At 43.4% G+C, this 20,225-nt stretch overlaps 2 protein-coding genes across 2 annotated transcripts in view; one reads left to right on the top strand and one right to left on the bottom strand.

The window, feature by feature from the left end:
- RFX8 (regulatory factor X8) overlaps positions 1-19,206 on the bottom strand; it is a 64,763-nt gene extending 45,557 nt beyond the window's left edge. Inside the window, 2 exon segments of the mRNA XM_072844488.1 lie at positions 10,613-10,736; positions 19,061-19,206. Of these exon segments, the coding sequence (XP_072700589.1) occupies positions 10,613-10,684 (72 nt within the window). The 5' untranslated portion in view covers positions 10,685-10,736; positions 19,061-19,206.
- LOC140643071 (ubiquitin-conjugating enzyme E2 N-like) lies at positions 4,860-5,549 on the top strand. Its single transcript, XM_072844433.1, has one exon. It carries the CDS (start codon positions 4,938-4,940, stop codon positions 5,394-5,396), a length of 459 nt encoding a protein of 152 aa, XP_072700534.1. The 5' UTR covers positions 4,860-4,937; the 3' UTR covers positions 5,397-5,549.
- Positions 19,207-20,225: the final 1,019 nt, after the last annotated feature.

Here is a 20,225-nt window from a genome sequence, read left to right as displayed (position 1 = left end):
ACCCCAAGATCATGACCTGAGCTGAAGGCAGCTGCTTAACTGACTGAGCCACCCAGGTGTCCCTTCTTTCTTTTTTTTCTTAACTTCTAAGCAGCAAGGTTTGACAGTGTTGTGTAATGTTTCTCTTATCTGGTTCCAGGCCCTACCTTTTCCTATGGGAAGCCACCCAAGCCTGGGTATGGAGGAAGAAAAATGAAGGAACAGGAAAGGCAAGTCTTGCACAATTAAACATCAAGGTTGTGAGGGCAAATTGAGAAGTTCCTTCAGGGAAAGGGTCCAAAATGTACAGATGAAGAATAAATGATGATAAAAGAAAAAGCCAGCAAGTCTAAAAATGCAGGATTAGAAGCCAGAAATTCTTACTTTCAACAAGAGATTCTGAAAATTCCATCACCTCCTAAGAAAATCACTTACAACCCTCCCTCTATATCTACTTGTAAAATAGTGGGTACCTAGAAGAATTATTATGATCTATGCAGCAGGCTCAGATTCAAGGCCCTGGGAAATAATCTGGTGTTTTGGAGAGAGAATCAGAAATAAATTGCCTAGTTGTCTGGCAGCATAATAATCTGCACATTTTATTTTATTGAGTAATTCCAACCCCAGACTATCCTGTGTTTTCATTTTATGATCAGGTATGCCACAGTTAAATTTAAAAACCAACTGAGATGATTATTTCCAAAAAATGTAATAAGAAATATGTATGTCTAATATATGGACAGCTCACATAAATTAATGGGAAAACAACAATACCTCAATAAAAAGTGGTCTGCTGATAATATGTATCCATATTACATAATATACACACAAGATCCATATGACCAAAGCACATGCAAAAGTGCTTACCTTTCCTAATCATCCAATAAGTGCAAGTTGAAACAGCTAAATATAGTTCTTTTTTTTTTTTTAAAAAGATTGCATTTATTTATTTATTTATTCCTTCACAGAAGGAGAGGCAGAGACACAGGCAGAGGGAGAAGCAAGTTCCTCGAAGGGAGCCCAATGCAGAACTTGATCCCAGGATCACGCCCTGAGCCGAAGGCAGACGCTCAACCACTGAGCCACCCAGGTTTCCCAGCTATACATTTTCTTAGTTAAAATTTTAGAGATTTGGCTTACCAAATATATCAGGAACTACCATAAGGGCTGTGAATTGGTTATAATTGTCTAGAATCTCTCCTAGGGAAGCTATCACATACAGGTGGGGACTTACAGTAAAAGAGAAAAATTATAAACAACTGAAATTTCCAATAAGGGAAATGGTTAAATGAATTCTGGAACATCCAAAAAGTATTTTACATCATTTATTTTAAAACATTTTAATGTGAAAATGTTTATGATATTCTAAGTGATAAATGGGCATATAATTATATAAGTTAATTATTTCTTGAGTGCTTCCTATGTGCCAAGATCACTCATTTCTTTTTATGTGCATTATCTCATTAATTTCTTAAAAGTATCTCTTAAGGCAGGTACTGTTATTAACATTATGAATCGTTTCACTTTGCAGTTGATGATGTTGAGGCACAAAAAGATGAAATAATTTGCCTAAGGTTATAGCCTAATTAGTCAGATTCCAGGCTTAGTGCTGTTAAAAACCATACTATATTACAAAATCAACAACACATGAAACAACAAGTGTTGGCGAGGATGTGGAGAAAAAGGAACCCTCATGCACTGTTGGTCGGAATGCAAGCCGGTGCAGCCACTGTGGAAAACAGTATGGAGGTCCCTCAGAAAGTTAAAAAAAAAAAAAAAAAAAAAGACCTCACTTCAAATGGATACATGCACTCTTATGTTTATAGCACCATTATTTACAATAACCAAAGTATCAAAGGAGCCCGTGCCTATCAATTGATGAATGGGTAAAAAAAAAAAGTGATATATATTTAAGGGAATATTATTCAGCCACAAAAAAGAATGAAACCTTGTCATTTGCAATGACTTGGATGGAACTAGAGAGTATAATGTTAAGCAAAATAAGTCAGAGAAAGACATATACCATATGACTTCATTCATATGTGGAATTTAAGAAACATAACAAGCAAAGGAAAATGAGTGAGTGAGAGAGATAGACAGACAGACAGACTGACCAAGAAAAGACTCTTAATTATAGAGAACAAACTGATGGCTACCAGAGGAGGTGGGTGAAGGGATGGGGGATACAGGAGGCAGGAATAAAGAGTATACTTATTATGATGGAAAAATGATAAAAAATGCCATACTGTATGCTGTCTATCCACCTGTCCATTCACCTCTCTGTCTGCCTATCCACACATCAATCAATCCATCCCTCCACGTAGTATCTATACAACAAGATGAGGCACGAAGACAGCAGACAGCAAAGTGAATTGTGAGACACACATCTCAGGGAACTTATACCCTTAGACATTTGTCTAAAATTGGGTATTAAAACCCTAAAAAGTCCTCATCTCAATTTACTCACGATGAGATAGAGAGAAGAGGAGGTCTAAGAGGATTTCTTGTGGTAAGATGACCTTCTTACCTGTAGAGGGTGTGTGGGACAGAGTGTGGCTCAATCATCTCAAGCCTAGCAGAAGAGGATTTACAGATCACTCCAAGAACTCTTGGGGAGGTCCCTGGAATGCGTATCTGGCTATGGCATAGGACTCCTGATAGACTACAGACAGGCTGGCCAGTGGCCTTGGTGGACAGGCAGAGGTGAGTGTCAGTCAGCACATCCACAGTCTGTTTAGTTCAAGAATGGCTGAGTAGTTCCTATGGCCAGAAGTTGTCTATGTGTGAGAAAGAGCTGACATGTGTAAGACGCCAGACTTCACCCAGCAAAAGGCCCACAGAGTGGACAGTCAGGCTGTAGAAAGAGTCATTCACCAAGACAAGGAATGCATACTAGAACATTCCCAAAGACTGCTTGGAAGAAGCCACCAAAGGATCAGGAAACAAGAGTCTGTCTGGTCTCCAAAGTGTAAAGCTCAATAGTAGGAACTTTCCAGCCATTTTTACCTCCTCTGCTCCCAGAGTGGTCAAACCAACCCCCAGTAAGTTTTGGAGAAGAGGAATATAGGGAGGAAAACAGAAGCCCTCGTGCCAAGTTCTCTGCAGGCAAGAAACCATCCTGGAGGAGATAAGGAAAAGATTTCACTTTAAACCCAGATATTATATGGAACTGGATATTCTAAGTATCAGACTGATACCATGTGGTAAATTAAGATAAGGGTGACAACAGGGCTTTGTATCACCCGAGGATTTTTAGAGAGGTCACACTGCCTGTTTGTGTGCTCATTCAGGAGTGGAGGAAGAACCAGCCAACGAGCAGGTTCAAAACACCATGGGAAATGAAGACAAAACCACTGTGTGATTAGTCCCTCAGCTCTTGCTGGTCACATGTGTGTGCATGTTTGTGCAAATATGCAAATAAACACATGTGTGGCTACATATCTGGACAATGAGGTTATAGACAGTATTTATTTCCCTCTTTTTATAGTTTTCTCTAAATCCTATACTTTCTATAAAGGGACTGTAATACTTTAATAATCAGAAAAATAATCAGTAAATGTTATTTTTAAAAAGGAAGTCAGTGTTATGGAAATTCCCTAATCCATGTGAGATATCACTTGCACCAAGAATGAGCACTACCCATCACATGCCCAGGGCTGCCAAAAAGAGCAAGAAACATTCCAACATCTGCACAGGAACTTGATGTGGAATCTGGAATCAACTCCATTCCCAGGGGAAGGGGGAGGAAATGAGAATTGGGTATTTTGTTGTTTCTCTTGTAAACATGCTTTGGGATCATATCCTTTTCCCCTTCCTCTCCCTTGTCCATTAGTCACAAATTCAGCAGCAAGGGTCCCTTCCCAACATGGGCTCCACAGAATGGCCCATTCTTCAGGCAAACCCCCAACGAGAATTGAACGTTAGTTGTCTTGAAGAATGATTCTAAATATTAAAATGAAAAATGCGAAATAAATGCCCATCGCCACACACTGAAGTCTCTTTTTTATTTTTCCTTTGGAATGTTCTGCAGTGAGACTACCCTAGAGGGAACACAACTTACAAGAAACTCTAAAAAAGATTTTGAGAAATAGGCTTTGGCTTCTTAAAAAATCAAGTAGAAGTCTTGCAGAGCCTAAACATGTCATGCTCAAGTCATGCCACTTCCATCTGATCAAGCTGTTGGGCAGGTAGATAAAGAAAATGCTGTACAGCCAGGGTCCCCAGGAGTGGGTCCCCTTGAGGAAATGCTCCAGGCTGCCAAGTGACGAAATGGCAAAATGTGGGCTGAATGATAAGCTAGCTGAGGGAATTCCTGGTTGGCTGGAAAATTTTACTCAAGGACACCTTGTGAACACACAGTGTACTCAACGTCTTACACGTACTCATACTGCTTTCATTTATTGAATGAGGGATAAGAGATACACTTTTCACCAGGTTGAGAAGACTGGATGACTTACAAGATTCAAGAAGATACTGGCAAACAGAACTGCAGTTTGAAATTAAGAAGCTGAGATATAGGAATAAGGGAATGGCTGCTCCTGTGTTCAAATAGTTAAAATGACAATAATCTGAGAATAATATTTTGTATTTATGTGGAGTATTTCACAGTTTCCAAAGCAGTTTTTTTTTTTGAGGAAGGGAGATAGCTTGATTTTAATTCATGTGAAAAAATATTTAGGTGTTATTTTTGTTTTGTTGACCACAAGCTTAAGATGAAACCAACAGAGTGACAGGGAAGGATAAAAGCCAATAGTAGTCCCCCCATAAAAGTAAGAGCCTCTGTCCTCTGAGTACTCCTAAGACACCTTTTAAGAAGAACATCAATAGGACTTTTGATGATCTGATTTAAACTTTACAAAGTTTATTCTGTTTATTGTAGAGAGAATAAATGATCCACTCGTGCGTGAGGTGAGCGGAGCGGGAGTCGAGAGCAGAGGCCGAACTCGGGATCTGACAAGATGGCCAGGCTGCCCCGCAGGATTATCAAGGAAACCCAGCGTTTGCTGGCAGAACCAGCTCCTGGCATTAAAGCAGAACCAGATGAGAGCAACGCCCGTTATTTTCATGTGGTCATTGCTGGCCCCCAGGATTCCCCCTTTGAGGGAGGGACTTTTAAACTTGAACTATTCCTTCCAGAAGAATACCCAATGGCAGCCCCTAAAGTACGTTTCATGACCAAAATTTATCATCCTAATGTAGACAAGTTGGGAAGAATATGTTTAGATATTTTGAAAGATAAGTGGTCCCCAGCATTGCAGATCCGCACAGTTCTGCTATCGATCCAGGCTTTGTTAAGTGCTCCCAATCCAGATGATCCGTTAGCAAATGATGTAGCGGAGCAGTGGAAGACCAACGAAGCCCAAGCCATAGAAACAGCTAGAGCATGGACTAGGCTAAATGCCATGAATAATATTTAAAACCGATCTGATCATCAAGTGTGCATCACTTCTCCTGTTCTGCCAAGACTTCTTCCTTTTTTGTTTGCATTTAATGGACACAGTCTTAGAAACATTACAGAATAAAAGCCCAGACATCTTCAGTCCTTTGGTGATTAAATGCACATTAGCAAATATATGTCTTGTCCTGATTCACTGTTGTAAAGCATGAGCAGAGGCTAGAAGTACCATCTGGATTGTTGTGAAATGTTTAAAAGCAGTGGCCCCTCTCTGCTTTTATTCATTTCCCCCATCATGGTTTAAGTATAAAGCACTGTGAATGAAGGTAGTTGTCAGGGTTAGCTGCAGGGGTGTGGGTGTTTTTCTTTATTATTATTTTTTTGAGGGGGAGAGGTAGTTTTATTTTAATTCTATGGGCTCCTTTCCCCCTTTTTATGGTGATCTAATTGCATTGGTTAAAAGCAGCTAACCAGTTCTTTAGAATATGCTCTCTAGCCAAGTCTAACTTTATTTAGACGCTGTAGATGGACAAGCTTGATTGTTTGAACCAAAATGGGAACATTAAACAAACATCACAGTCCTCACTAATAACATTGTGACTTTGCTGTCAAGTGTAGAATCCTTCCTTCAAGAAAAAGCTTGTGACCATTTTGTATGGCTTGTCTGGAAACTTCTGTAAATCTTATGTTTTAGTAAAATATTTTTTGTTATTCTAAAAAAGAAATAGAAGAAGAACATCAATAAATTGAAGTCATAATGAAACAAGTGGGTATGAAGGTAAAGATTCGGGAGCCAAGGAGTATTTAGTGTGGAGAAGCAAAGACAGGGAGATGTAAAAAATTGCTTCAAATATTTGAGCAGCTGCCATATTAGAAGATTCTTCTATGTATTTTATTATTATCAAAAGTACAGGACTTCTACCAATGACTCTAAGTTTCAGGCATGAAGATTTTGGTCTGAGGAATGGATCAAAAAAGTCAATGTTTTGGAAGCAACATTGGAATCCACAGAATTGCTTGTGGGAGGGTAACCTGGAACAGCCACTTTGGAAAATATTTTGGCCCCATCCTGAGACATCACAGTCACACCCCCTCCTTAGCTTGCAAGGTTCACTCCTTGCCCAAGAGAACATCATGTGCACAGCAGGAAATGTACACATGAATATTCGCAACAGCAAATTCTGGAAACAATCCAAATGCTCATCTGTAGGACAGTGGATGAGAAAATTATGAAATATTATACAATAGTGAAATGAATCTAGATGAATTTTAATACAATATTAAGTGGACTAAGTCCCAAAAGATGATGAATAACATAACATGATACCCCCTTTTAAAAAGTTAAGCCACAAAAATTAAAAATATGCTTTTTAGAAATACATGTATGAAATAGGTTGGACAAAGAAAGCCAAGTACCCTATGATCTCACTTACATGTGAACCTAAAAGACAAAAACAACAACAACAAACCAAACTCACAGATATGGAAAACAGGTTGGTGGTTGAGAGAGGCAAGGGGCAGGGGAGTGGGCAAAAGGGGTAAAGGTGGTTAAAGGGTTAAAAAATACACAAAAATGCACTAAAACTCTTTTTTAAAAAGCAAGGTAATGATGAGAAGGTTGACGGTTCCCACCAGTGGGGCAGGCAGGGAGATGGGTCATGGGGAACTGGTGATGTGGTTCATTTGGGGTTGTGGGTTCACAGATGTTTACCACATTGTTAAAAAGAACTAAGTAGGGCAGCCCAGGTGGCTCAGCGGTTTAGCACCGCCTTCAGCCCAGGGCCTGATCCAGGAGACCCAGGATCGAGTCCCAAGTCAGGCTCCCTGCATGGAGCCTGCTTCTCCCTCTGCCTGTGTCTCTGCCTCTCTCTCTCTCTCTCTCTCTCTCTCTCTCTCCCTGTGTGTGTGTCTCATGAATAAATAAATAAATATTAAAAAAAAAAAGAACTAAGTATCCAGATAGAATTAGGCCATGGGTAAGCCCATGATGAGAGTGTGTCATGCATCAATTCAGTTCTGTCTATCTGAGCGCCATGGAAAAGAGGGAGAAGGAACAAAAGAAGGAAGGGAGGTATGGAAGATATTGAATTGGCATCGTTGTGGCCTGGTCAGCAAGCTCCTTGTCACCCACATGATTTCAGCCCAAGTCAGGTGGCTGCCCAAAGTGGTATGGTTGTACAGGTTGTGAGGTGCACCAAGGTCACCAATGAGGAGTCAAGCAGGTTTTCATCAAGCTGTGCTCTACTTGTCAAGCAAGATCCTGCAACAGGACTGTGTTTGCTCAGAGGAAGAGCACAGAAGCCTGCTGCCCTGTCACCTATCTCCGCCCAGAGAGGGCATTTTGTTCTCATAAAAAGTTCCAGCCAGAGGTGCTTTCAAAGGGATCTTGCACCAGGATGGAACTGGACCAGGTGATGGTTAAGGTCTCTTTGAACTCAAGGATATTTTTGATGGAATAACAAGTGGAAAGAAGTCTGACTCACAATTCAGGAGACTGAATGTGAGGGGAGCAAAATTTGCCACCCCAAAGTGTATCTCTATAGTAAGCAGGTTATTTTAGGTATATAGAGGGCTCCAGAAGAACCTTTGACCTTTCCCCTAATTGCCTAAAAGAATTTAGAGTACCTGTTATCTTCTAAGGGAGGTATCTCTACAGAAAAGTCTGGTATAATATGAATGAAGTGAGGAAGACAGGGAGGAATTTTAGCAAAATCTGTTTGCTAAAATTCCTCTCGTTGTTTCTGTATGGCCCAGCTAAAGTTTACCAAACATTCACTCTTTTTCATCTTTCTGTGAATTGCATTTCTTCCCTTTTGAAGTCCCACAGTCCCACCCCCTTCTCCTTGGTGCTAGATGGCATATAAGCCTCAATTGCCTGACTGCCAGATGGTCCATAATAACCCCCACGTACACAATTATGTGTGTGTAAATTTGATTTTCTCTTGTTAATCTGTCTCCTGTCAATTTAAATCTTAGACCAACCAAAAGAACCTGAAAGAGTAGAGGAAAAAAATTTTTCCCCAACCACCACCCAAGCATTGCAACTAGCTGGGTGATCCTCAGCCTTACTGCTAGTTTGTTTCCTTGACTTCTAATGCTGCCTGCTTCAGCCAACGGCTATGACACAAGACAAAGCTTTAAAAATGCCAACCATTTCCTCCCTGCCCACATGTCCTTCCTGCAGGCCTCTCTTGCCCAAAGCCTGTTACAGTATGGGGCACTGGGGCAGAAGGTCAGGTATAGGAAGCACCATCCAAGCAGCCATCATGGGAAATCAGGAAGTCAGTGAAGGAAGTTGGCTTCTCGGAAGGGACATGGAGCAGGCCAGTGGAGAGAAGCAGAGTCCCAGTGGTGTAAGGATATACTGGAGAGAAAGAAAAGAGATGCCTGGCGACTTAGAATCTAGCTGTGGGCTGAGATGGGGACCACCAGCCACATGTGGCTACTGCACACTTGAAACGTGCTAGTCCATACTGAGATGGGCTGTACATGTAAAACATACACCAGATTTTTGAGATTTAGCATAAAGAAAAGAATGAAAAACTCAGTGATTTTATAATATTGATTCCACATTAAAATAACATTTTGGAAATTTTGGATTACATTTCAAAATAATAAAAAATTGCACTTTTTAAACAATCCCAAAATGAGGATACTAGGATATTTTAAATTACATCTGTGGCTCCTATTACATTTTTATTGGGCAGCAATGGAGTAGACTCTATGAAGTCTGAACTTCTTACAAGAGGATTTGATGAGATATTTCTTTTCCTTTAAAAAATTCTCATTCTAACTTGTTTTGAGTTGGTGTGTGCCTATTCCTAAAAAACCAGATGGGTAAGTGCCCTGAAAATGAATACAACTCTATCACTGGAAGTTATTATTATTGTTAATTTAATAACGATTATGTCTTATGATTCTATTAATTATTTCCATCAACAAATCCTATTGGCTGTTTCCCAAATATATCCAGAATTTGACTTCTTCTCCCTAATACATCTCTGTCCATTCTTGGCACAGCTGGCTCCTCTTGCTTCCCTGATTTGACCTCAAGGTCCTGAGGACCATCCTGCTCCTCTCTCCCTGTTCTCCTCCCTCCAGCTGTTACAGTCTCCTTGCTGCTTGTGCTCCTTCCCTCAGGGCCTTTGCACTGACTCTGCCTGCACTGCTCTTTTATTCATATCCACATACTCACTGCCTTATCTCTTCAAAGTCTGGATTCAAATATTACTTCTGAGGGAGGCCTTCCTTGTTTGCCTTCCCTAAAACTACAACATTTACACACACACACACACACATACACACACCCCTTATCTCCTTCTGCTCTATTATTCCCCTTAGCATTTATACTGTCTAATATACTATGTATTTTATCTTATATATATTTCTCTTCCAACTATAATACATTTAGCAAAGGCAGGAATTTTTCTCTGTCTTGTTCATTATTATATTCCCAGCATCTAAAACAGTGCCTGGGACATAGCAGCTGCTCAGTAAATATTTGTCATATGTGGAGGGTCTCAGATAGACTACTCTTGTGCTAATAAGTGCTGTATATTATATGTTCTACACAAAGTTCCTGACAGAGCTCTTAACCTCCAGAGGAGGTATTTAAGAGCCAATAAATTCTCTAAGTACAACCAAATTATAAGAAGCACCAGCTGTCTGACACCACAAGTGGTGCTTAGAGTTTGTGTGGTGCAAAGCATTGGCAATTCTTTTCTTTTTAAAAAAAAAAGATTTATTTATTTGAGAGTCAGAAAGAGTGAGCATGAGTGAGAGGGGCAGAGGGACAGGAAGAGAGAATCTGAAGCAGATTCCCTACCAAGCATGGAGCCCAACATGGCTTGTTCTCACAACCCTGAGACCACGACCTGAGCCAAAACCATTTAAGCAACTGCACCACCTAGGCACCCTAAGTGTTGGCATTCCTATGCAGGGAATATCAGCCCAGCAAACCTGGCTGAGGTTTTGGAGTATTTGGAGCTGCCGTGGGTGTACTTTCTTAGGCACTGCCCATTCCTTACCTTTCCAGACCCCTTACCAAGAAGTGTGGACAAAGGACAGAATGGCTTTTCAAAGAAGATGAAGAAGTATATTAACCATCTGGTCAGCTTCCAAGCCAATTATTCCCACTAAGAACCCATTAGACCCAAATACATTTTAATATTTCCTCATCAGTTCACTCGCACACTTTTTTTACTCAGCGAGTACTATATTTTTATCTTCATAACCTACCTTCCCAAATGTGGCTGGGTTGACTTGATTCTGAGCATTCTGACCACAGGTCTCCACATAAATCTCATACATCAGGCAGCGAGGCACACTGTATCCTTCACAGATACAGAAATTGTCAACCAACCTGCGGGGAGAGGAAGACAAGGCAGAGGTGAAATTGACATTGGTTTGTCTGGAGTAGAACATTTTGATAAAGATCAACAGTCAGACACATGTGTGGGATCCAAGGAAATGAAATCTGTTTAAGTATTAAATGCAAAGGCTCACCAATCAGCATCGATAATGTATTTTTTTTTTTTTTTAAGATTTATTCATGAGAGACACACAGAGAGAGGCAGAGAGAGAAGCAGGCTCCATGCAGGGAGCCCGACATGAGACTAGATCCTAGGTCTCCAGGATCACGCCCTGGGCTGAAGGCGGCGCTAAACCGCTGAGCCACCTGGGCTGCCCAATAATGTATCTTTTTGTTCTCAGCCCAGAGTATATTGATTATGGGTCTTTATTTTTTTTAGTTATTTAATTTTAATTCGAGTATCACTAACATACAATGCTATAAGTTTCAGGAGTACAATACAATCATTCAATCCTATACATCACTCAGTGCTCATCAAGATAAGTATACGCTCCTCCCCGCTAGGAACCATCAGCTTGTTCTCTATAGTTAAGAGTCTGTAGGGGTGCCTGGGTGGCTCAGTTGGTTAAGCATCTGCCTTTGGCTCGGGTCATGATCCCAGAATCCTGGGATTGAGCCCCATATCGGGCTCCCTGCTCAGTGGGGAGCTTGCTTCTCCCTCTTCTTTGCTGTCTCTGTCAAATAAATAGATAAAATCTTAAGAAAAAAAAATCTGTTTCTTGGTTTGTCTCTCCGCCCCCCCACTTCCTGATCATTTGTTTTGTTTCTTAAATTCTGCATATGAATAAAATCATATGGTATTTGTCTCTGACTTATTTCACTTAGCATTATACTCTCTAGTTCTATCCATGTTGTTGCAAATGGCAAGATTTCATTCTTTTTTTATGGCTGAATGATACTTCAATGTGCATATGTGCCACATCTTCATCCATTCATCTACCAATGGATAGTTGGGCTGTTTCCATAATTTGGCTATTGTAAATAGTGTGCAGTGTACAGGGGGGCACATATATCCTTTTGAATTAGTGTTTTTGTATTTTGGGGGTAAAAACCCAGTAGTGCAATTACCAGATTGTAGGGTAATTCTATTTTTAACTTTTGGAGGAATCTTTATACTGTTTTCCACAGTGGCTGCACCAGTTTGCATTCTAATTATGGGTCTTTAGATTATCAACATGTGGGTTTTTATTGTTTTGTTTGTTGGTCTGTTTTTGTTTTTAGCATGTAGGCATATTGAAAAGAAGCCTAAATTATTGGCTCAGCAGACACTTTTTTTTTTAAGGTTTTATTTATATATTCATGAGAGACACACGGAGAGAGGCAGAGACATAGCCAGAGGGAGAGGCAGGCTCCCTGTGAGGACCCCAATGCAGGACTCGATCCCAGGACTCCGGGATCACACCCTGAGCAGAAGGCAGATGTTCAACCACTGAGCAACGAAGGTGGCCCAGCAAACACTGTTTTACGTACTATTATAAATGTTGCAGCCAAGATCTCTACAGCAATAAAGTGAGAATTTTTTTTCAAGATCTTATTTATGTGGGAGAGAAAGGGCGAATGAGAGCTAAAGAGAGAGCACAAGCAGGGGGAGGGGCAGAAGGATACAGAGAATCAGGCTCTCCTTGGAGCGGGAGCCTAATGTGGGGCTCGATCTCAGGACTCTGGGATCATAGCCTGAGTATAAGGCAGATGCTTCACCGACTGAGCCACCCAGGTGCCCCTAAAGTGAGAATTATTTACTTGCTATATCACCCCTGCAGGCGACTGCTTGTCCCAGCATGGCTTGCCAGTCCCTGTGTGCCTGTGACCCAGACCCTGTGTGCAATGCTTTGCCTCCCTCCCCCAGTTGTTTGCACAATTTTTAAACCTGAGTCATCTAGGGCAGGCCATGATATTTTGATCCTTTAAATTGAGATGAGATGTAAAATACAAGACACCAAGAGACAGAGAGGCAGTATGCTTTCCCTCTCCAGCTGAATGGCATTTATATGTGATCTGCAGCACTCCAGGCCTCTGCTCAAGTGCTCCCACACTTGGGGGCAGGTGGCGGCCCCTTGGCAACAAGGGGCTCTAGCCTCTGGCTCACAGCCCACAACCAGCCCTGTGGGGACAGCCAGGTCTCTGTTCTGGCAACTGGTATGTGTGTGGGGCAAGAAGTGGGGAGACTGAGATCAGAAAGTGTGGTCCAGGGCAGCCCCGGTGGCGCAGCGGTTTAGCGCCGCCTACAGCCCAGGGCGTGATCCTGGAGACCCTGGATCGAGTCCCATGTCGGGCTCTCTGCATGAGCCTGTTTCTCCCTCTGCCTGTGTCTCTGCCCCCCCCCCTCTGCATCTCAATAAATAAATAAAATCTTAAAAAAGAAAAGAAAAAAGAAAGAAAGTGTGGTCCATAGTGACATCTGATCACAATCCTCCCTTTCCTGGTTGAGGAAAGACTCTCAGGGTTCTCCTCATCCTTTTAGAGAAATATGCAAAGCAACCCAATATCATTTTTAAACACGGAAGGATGTTTAGCAGGGAATTTACCAATACATCTTCTCCTTTTTCATTGATGATATACAGCTTATTTTCTGGGATGAAGAATGCTAAGGCCCACATTTACTTTCCCTGAGAGCTAAAGACCACAGCCACAATTGTCAACCCCATCAGCTTCCTAGAAAAAGGAAAAACCAACATAGGGAAGGTGGGGGAATCTTTGGCCCTAATATGAGGTATACAAATTACCACAGGCCAGGCAACTTAAAGCAATAGAAATTGATTCTCTCCCAGTTCTGGAGGCTGAGAATTCAAAAATCAAGATGTCCTTAAGGGTGGTTCCTTCCAGAGGCTCTGAGGGAGAATGTGTTGTATGCTCTTCTCCTAATTTCTGTGGTCGCTGGACGTCTTTGGCTTATAGATGTGTCACACTTATGTCTGCCTCCGTCTTCACCTGGGCTTCTCTTCTCTGAGAGTCCTCTCCCCTCATGAGGATACCAGGGATTGGATTTAGGGGGCAGCCTAACCCAGTAGGATCTGTTCTTAATTATATCTGCAAAGGCCCCATTTCCAAATAAGGTCACATTCTGAGCTTCCAGATGGATATGTATTTTGGGGGGACACTATTCAACCCAGTACCTGCCCAAGGAGGGGGTTTTTCAAGGGTCTCCTTTACATCGTGTGAGAACATGCCACTTGAGATACTTTACCCTGGTTTAAATATAGCTGCTATAGCACCAATTATTTGGCTCAATGTTGAATACAGGATGATGTCTATTGGTGGGGAGCAGAGTGGCAAATTCATACAAGTAGGTGATACTTCTATTCCTCTTGTTAAGATATTACTCATTGATAGATGAAAAACCTAAAGTATCACAAAAGCTCACTACACTTGGGGAGCTGCTGCAAAATGTGATAGATGTTAACTTAAGGTCAAACTCACTGTTGTTTGTTTATAGCTGCTACTGATTTATCATGGGATGGTTTCCTTTAAAAAGAAGCATGCAAAATGCTCCTTAAAAATGAACTCCAGGGCAGCCCGGATGGCTCAGTGGTTTAGTGCTGCCTTCGGCCCAGGGTGTGATCCTGGAGTCCTGGGATCGAGTCCCCACGTCGGGCTCCCTGCAGGGAGCCTGCTTCTCCCTCTGCCTGTGTCTCTGCCTCTCTCTCTCATGAATGAATAAATAAAATCTTAAAAAAACAAAACAAAACAAAAAAAACAACTCCAGTTAAAATTTTTGGGAACCCTTTTTCCTTTGTTCTGGGCCTCTGTGAACTGTGTCCTTCTCTTTCAAAATGCCATTACCGAGTCTGCCTGTTATCTGGGAACACAAGTAAGGCCAAATAACACTATCAATGAGAATAACAGTAAGGGTCTATGATGAGTGTCTTCTCTGTCACACACTGAAACAAAGGGCTGCCTTTCTGGTTTTAAGCCTTGCACTGCCCCCTTGGTGACTTTGCTGCTTTGATCTTGGCTGCACCCCATTTCCGTCCACGTGCCTTTGGTTGTTTCCCCGAAGTCCCCAGCCAGATCTCAGAGACCGGCCTGTGGTGGGCAGCAGCATACATTAACTGGGAAAAAATGGAAGGTTTGAAAGAGGGTTTTAGTTTGTCCAGTAAGAGCATCTGTTCAGGGCCATGACTTTACTTCAGCTCAAACAGTGGTTGTTTCAGCATTTAGTCCCCACACGCATAGGAGATTATGATTTTTAAAAAAGCGTACTTATTTTAGAGAGAGAGCATGCACAAACAGGAGTAGGCGTGGCAGGAGAGGGAGTGGGAGGGAGAATCTCAAGTGGACTCCCTGCCTAATGCTGAGCCTGGCTTGGGCCTTGATCTAATGACCCTCAGATGATGACCTGTGCGGAAATTGAGAGTTAGATGCTTGGGGCACCTGGGTGGCTCAGTGGCTGAGCATCTGCCTTCAGCTCAGGTCGTGATCCCATACTGAGTCCCGAATCAGGTTCCCCACTGGGAGCCTGCTTCTCCTTCTGCCTGTGTCTCTGTCTCTCTCCGTGTCTCTCATGAATAAATAAATCTTAAAAAAAAAAAAAAAAAAAGAGTTGGATGCTTAACTCACTGGGCTACCCAGGCACCTCTATGAATTTTAAGTAAATTATTTCTTTTAAAATAATCTCTACACCCAACATGGGGCTCAAACTCATGACCCCAAGATGAAGAGTCACATGCCCTACTGATGGAGTCACCCAGGTGCCCCTTGAAATTATGATGAGTATTACCCAAGACTTTGCACCTCACAGAGCCAGGCTTTCCTTCTGACTCTGAGATACCAAGCTTTTGTGACTAGAAAACAAGCAGTAAGTACACTTACTGGCACATGGAAGCTCTTATCATTGTCATTTTAGTGTCTACCTCCAAAATCTTCAGTGGAAGCAAGAAACACATCCTTGTGGGCAGACTGGCAGCCCAGAAACACCTCTGGCAAGTGAGCCCGACTTTCAACAACATGCGGGCCCAAGGAGAGGCTGACGGGGGGGGGGGGGGGGGGGGGGTATATATAGGCAGTAGGGCTGGGCCAAACTACTGGCAGGTGAGATTGCTTAAGGTTTTACACTGTTCCACCAAAACGTGTTTTGGAAGTCATGATTATAAGGCCTGTACACGTGAGCAATGAATCAGCTCACTAAACTCCTTGCTTAGCTGCCTAACAGCAGTATTCATCAGGTCTTGTGACCAGATGAAGTTGATTGCTAAGATCTTAAAAACATTCATGATGTTCTCCTTGTTTTAAGTGATGTGTCCATCACAATCTGATAGTAGCCAACGTCAGAGCGCACGTACCTAGTCCTGCGATCCTCACGTTTTCTGAGCACTCCTTTCCATGGTAAAGAAAAACGTAATGCTGGGAATTACACATGCTGGGAATTGTAGTACCTTTTCTTTGATTCGACCTAATCAAAAGCTCCTATGAATTCTGTATCTTTCAAAATAAATTTGCATTTCATTAATTTCAACAGTCTGTAGAAATTTGAAAAAAGTCATATCATATGCGGGAGACAGTTATTTTGGTCTCTAGCCAGGCTCAGCCTGCAGAAGGATTAGAGGATGCCTAGCTTCATCTGAGGTCTGAAGCCAAGGGCCACAGTCAGACCTGTCACTCCCTAGCAGGGGAAGTCAAGTCATTGCTTTTCATCCCTTTGTGCTCCCCCGAGGTCCGACCACTTCTCTCTCCGTTTCTACAGTCCTTCTTGCCTGTGAAACAGAAAATGTCTATTACTTCTGTTCCTGGAGACTGTCCTGCTCCTTGCAGAACCTTTCTCCTTGGAGAATTTATCATATGTTTACGACAGTGGCACTGAGGTCTCTAAGGAATGCTGAGGACCTAACTGGTGACTGGAAAATGAAGTAATGAGGCAATGCTGAAAGTGGAATGTTCCTCCCACGTGACAATAACCAGCCCCCTCTCTGGTCTTTCACTCAGAAAGAAGGTCTGGGCAGCTCGCCCAACAGTACTCACTGCCACTCTTCTAGGAAACTGGTTTCCTCGGGCATCTTCTAACCCCCTCCAGGATGCCAAGGCTCTGGATTACAAACTGAGTGGCTCTACTGTGTGTGTATGTGTGTGTATGTGTTTTAAAATATATATGTATTTTTTCATTGTGGTAAATATATATAACAAAATTTACCATTTTAAAATGTATCATCAGTGGCGTTAAGCACCTTCACATTGTTGTGCAACCATCACTACCATCCATCCAAGAACTCTTACCATTTGCAAAAGAAATTCTGTACCTATTAAACACTAACTCCTCCTTACCTTTCCCTCAGCCCCTGATTCCCACCATTCTGCTTCTGTGAAGGGGACTACTTTAGGTACCTCATACAAGTGGAATCATACAGTATTTGTCCTTTTGTAACTGGCTTATTTTATTTAGCATAATGTCTTCAAGCTTCATTTGTATTGTAGTATGTATCAGAATTTCTTTCATTTTTTAAGCCTGAGTAATAGTCCATTGTACGTACATATCACATTTTGCTCATCCATTCATCTGTTGTTGGACACTTGGATTGTTTCCGTCTTTTGGCTATTGTGTACAATGCTGCTATACATGTGGGTGTGCAAAAATCTGCTCAGGTCTCTGGCTTTCAATTCTTTGGGGTAAATACCTAGAAGTGGAACTGCTGGATCATATGGTAGTTATATTTTTAATTTTCTTTGAGGCACTGCCATACTGTTTTCCATAATGGCTACACCATTTTCCATTTCCACCAATAGTGCACAAGGGCTCCAATTTCTCCACATCACTGACAACACTTATTTTCTATTTTTGTTTGCTTGATAATGGCTATCCTAATGGGTGTGAAGTTGGTGCTGTATTTTTAACGCCAATGTTAAAACCATCAGTACCAATGATCTGTTTTTTTTTTTTAATTTATTTATTCATAGAGACACACACACACAGAGAGAGAGAGAGAGAGAGAGAGACAGAAGCAGACTCCATGCAGGGAGCCTGACGTGGGACTCGATCCCAGGTCTCCAGGATCACGTCCTGGGCAGAAGGCAGGCGCTAAACTGTTGAGCCACCAGGGCTGCCCCCAGTGATCTGTTAATCATTCTACTTCATAGGCTGGATGACTAAAGAGCAGCCCTCCGCAGGAGGCTAAGCCCCCCTCACTTTCATTGCTCCATCTCCTCCCCCAACCTGAAGAGCATTACCCTGTGTTTTAGAGGCTTGTAGGGAGGTAGGAATTCATGGCCTAGGACTTGAATTAGTTCAGCTTACAGCTGAAATGGTCTACACCATCCTAAGTGATTTAGGGCACCTGCACTGTGGATAGCCTGCATTGTGCCTGTTCATAGACGACTTTAGGAGGGTGTCTAGGTATTTTTAAATCTCTAATGATTCTTAAGTCTCTGAATATAATGCAAATCCCAGAAACTCTAATTTACTAAAGAGTGACCTGGAATAGTTCACAAAGGCATCCTCATAGTTCTTTCTTCTAAGAAGGAGCCACTCTGCTGAGGGATCTGAGATATTGAGTATAAAGGAAAGAGAGCACTGCTCCGTGGTATTCTGAAAACTTTGTGTGTCCTCTAATATGCATTTTTTTTTTATCGTTTCTCTCTTATGCAAGACAGACTACATCAAAAATTTTCTCTTAGAGGAACACGCAGGGTAACACTTTAGGCCTTTTCACATTATAATCACAAACACGCCCTTCATTTTTCTATTTTGCTCACATGACTTTTTCAGTAAGTCTTCCCTGAGAAATATTCCCTAAAACCTTTTTAAAAAGTCATCAGATATCTGCTATTTGTTCACCTTATGAAACTTAGGTTTTAGATTTTAGAAGACTGGTTTCAATTATTTTCCTATTTACGAAAAGCTACAAACCCATGAGTTCATCAGTCCCAAGGGCTAATGATATTTTTCTTTCCAGTTTTTCTGTCCCTATTTAAATAGCCAGACGCGAATTTCACAAACAACGTGGAATGCATTGTTAAAGCTAAAAATGGCTTTGCTTTAAGTCAGAAAACATCCCATTCTGGATCTCATACCAGGGGGAAACGTTTCCTCTCCTGGTCGAGGCGCACGCGCCTTCAGACGTAGGTGTAAGAGCCGGTGGGGGCGACCACGGGGAAGCCCCACGGGGAGCCCCCCAGGAGGCCTTCGCGGGGTGTGCGCGCCCGCGGGCCCGTCCCCTGCGCCGCTCCGGGGCGTGAACCACGGCCCTTCCCGGCCTCTCTCCGGGGCTCCCGGCGCCGCCGGCCCAGGCCCCGCCCCCCGGGCCGCCCGGTCCTCCACCCCCGGGGCCGCGGCGCCCCCCAGCCCTGCCCTACGCCCGGCGCGGTGGGGAGGCGCCCGGGCCGCTCACCACTGGACGACGCCGCCGTGCAGGCCCCGCGGGCCCGCGCCGCCCGCCGCAGAGACCGGCCCCTCCTCCGCCGTGGCTGCGACCGGCCGTCGCTCCGGGCAGGGGGCGGCCGCGCTGCACCCGTCGGGCCGCCGCGCTCCTCGGTGTTTACTTTAGAGCGGGGCGCGCGGGGGGCGCGGGGGGCGCGGGGGGGCCGCGGGGGCCGGGGGGCGCGGGGGCACGCGGGGACCAGAGCCCCGGGGTGCCCTTTGGAGCCTGCTCGGGCGTGCCCTGCGCCCTGAGGAGGGTGGGTTACGGGCAGGGGTGGGGGGCACGGGCTCGCCTGCCCCGGGGTCAGAAGATGGAAGGACAGAAGGACGAAGGCGCGCTGCCCGCCGCGCCACCCACGCATCAAACAAACGGGGAAGCAACAGACCAAAACCAACGTCTAAGTTTCAGACGCGGTCACAGCAGCCGTGGCCAGCCGCGCCCTCCACCTGCCTGCGCTCTGGAGTTCCCTGAGCAGCTCCCAGAGACACTGCCGCCCGGGCGCCAACCCGAGTTCTGCTGTCATTGGTCTGGGGGGGGGGTGGCTCCCCAGGAGGTTAGTGCTGCTGGTGTGCAGGCTGAGAACCACTGGTCCTGGGAGGTTTGAGGAGCCGACATCAGGACTTTAGAGAGGCTGACCCCAGATTACTCCAGTGGTGGCTCACGTTGAGAACAGCTGCCCTGGAGTGACCCTCCCCTCAAACCTGCAGCCAATGATCCCCCAAACCTCCGGCAGTCCCTGCCCTCAGGAGCTAGATGTTCATGTCACTGATAGGTGATGTCCAACTGCTGACTCTCTCCCAACCTTACTTCACTTACTAGGAATTGTGTGGTTGTTTTAAGTATTAAGTGACCAAATATGGGCCACAGGGCCTGTGGCATGAAGAGTTCATTCAGGCAACTGTTACTTTGGCTGCTGACTGCTTAAAAGTCCTCTCATAAAGATTTCTTCATCTAGGTTAAAAATACACTTCATAACTCAACAACAACAACAACAATAAAACAGCCCAACTGGAAGATGGGCAAAGGACTTGAATATCTTCTCCAAAAGAAGATATAGAAATGTCTATAGATATAGAAATCTCCAAAAGAAGATAAAGAAATATCTTCTTTTGGAGAAGAAGATATAGAAATGGCT

Source organism: Canis lupus, chromosome 11, assembly GCF_048164855.1.
Source record: "Canis lupus baileyi chromosome 11, mCanLup2.hap1, whole genome shotgun sequence".
Taxonomy (NCBI): Eukaryota; Metazoa; Chordata; class Mammalia; order Carnivora; family Canidae; genus Canis; species Canis lupus.
This window is presented reverse-complemented; position numbering and strand designations above follow the sequence as displayed.

What these genes read in the sequence shown, in the direction of transcription:
- LOC140643071 (XM_072844433.1), top strand. Translation starts at nt 4,938, where the DNA reads ATGGCCAGGCTGCCCCGCAGGATTATCAAGGAAACCCAGCGTTTGCTG.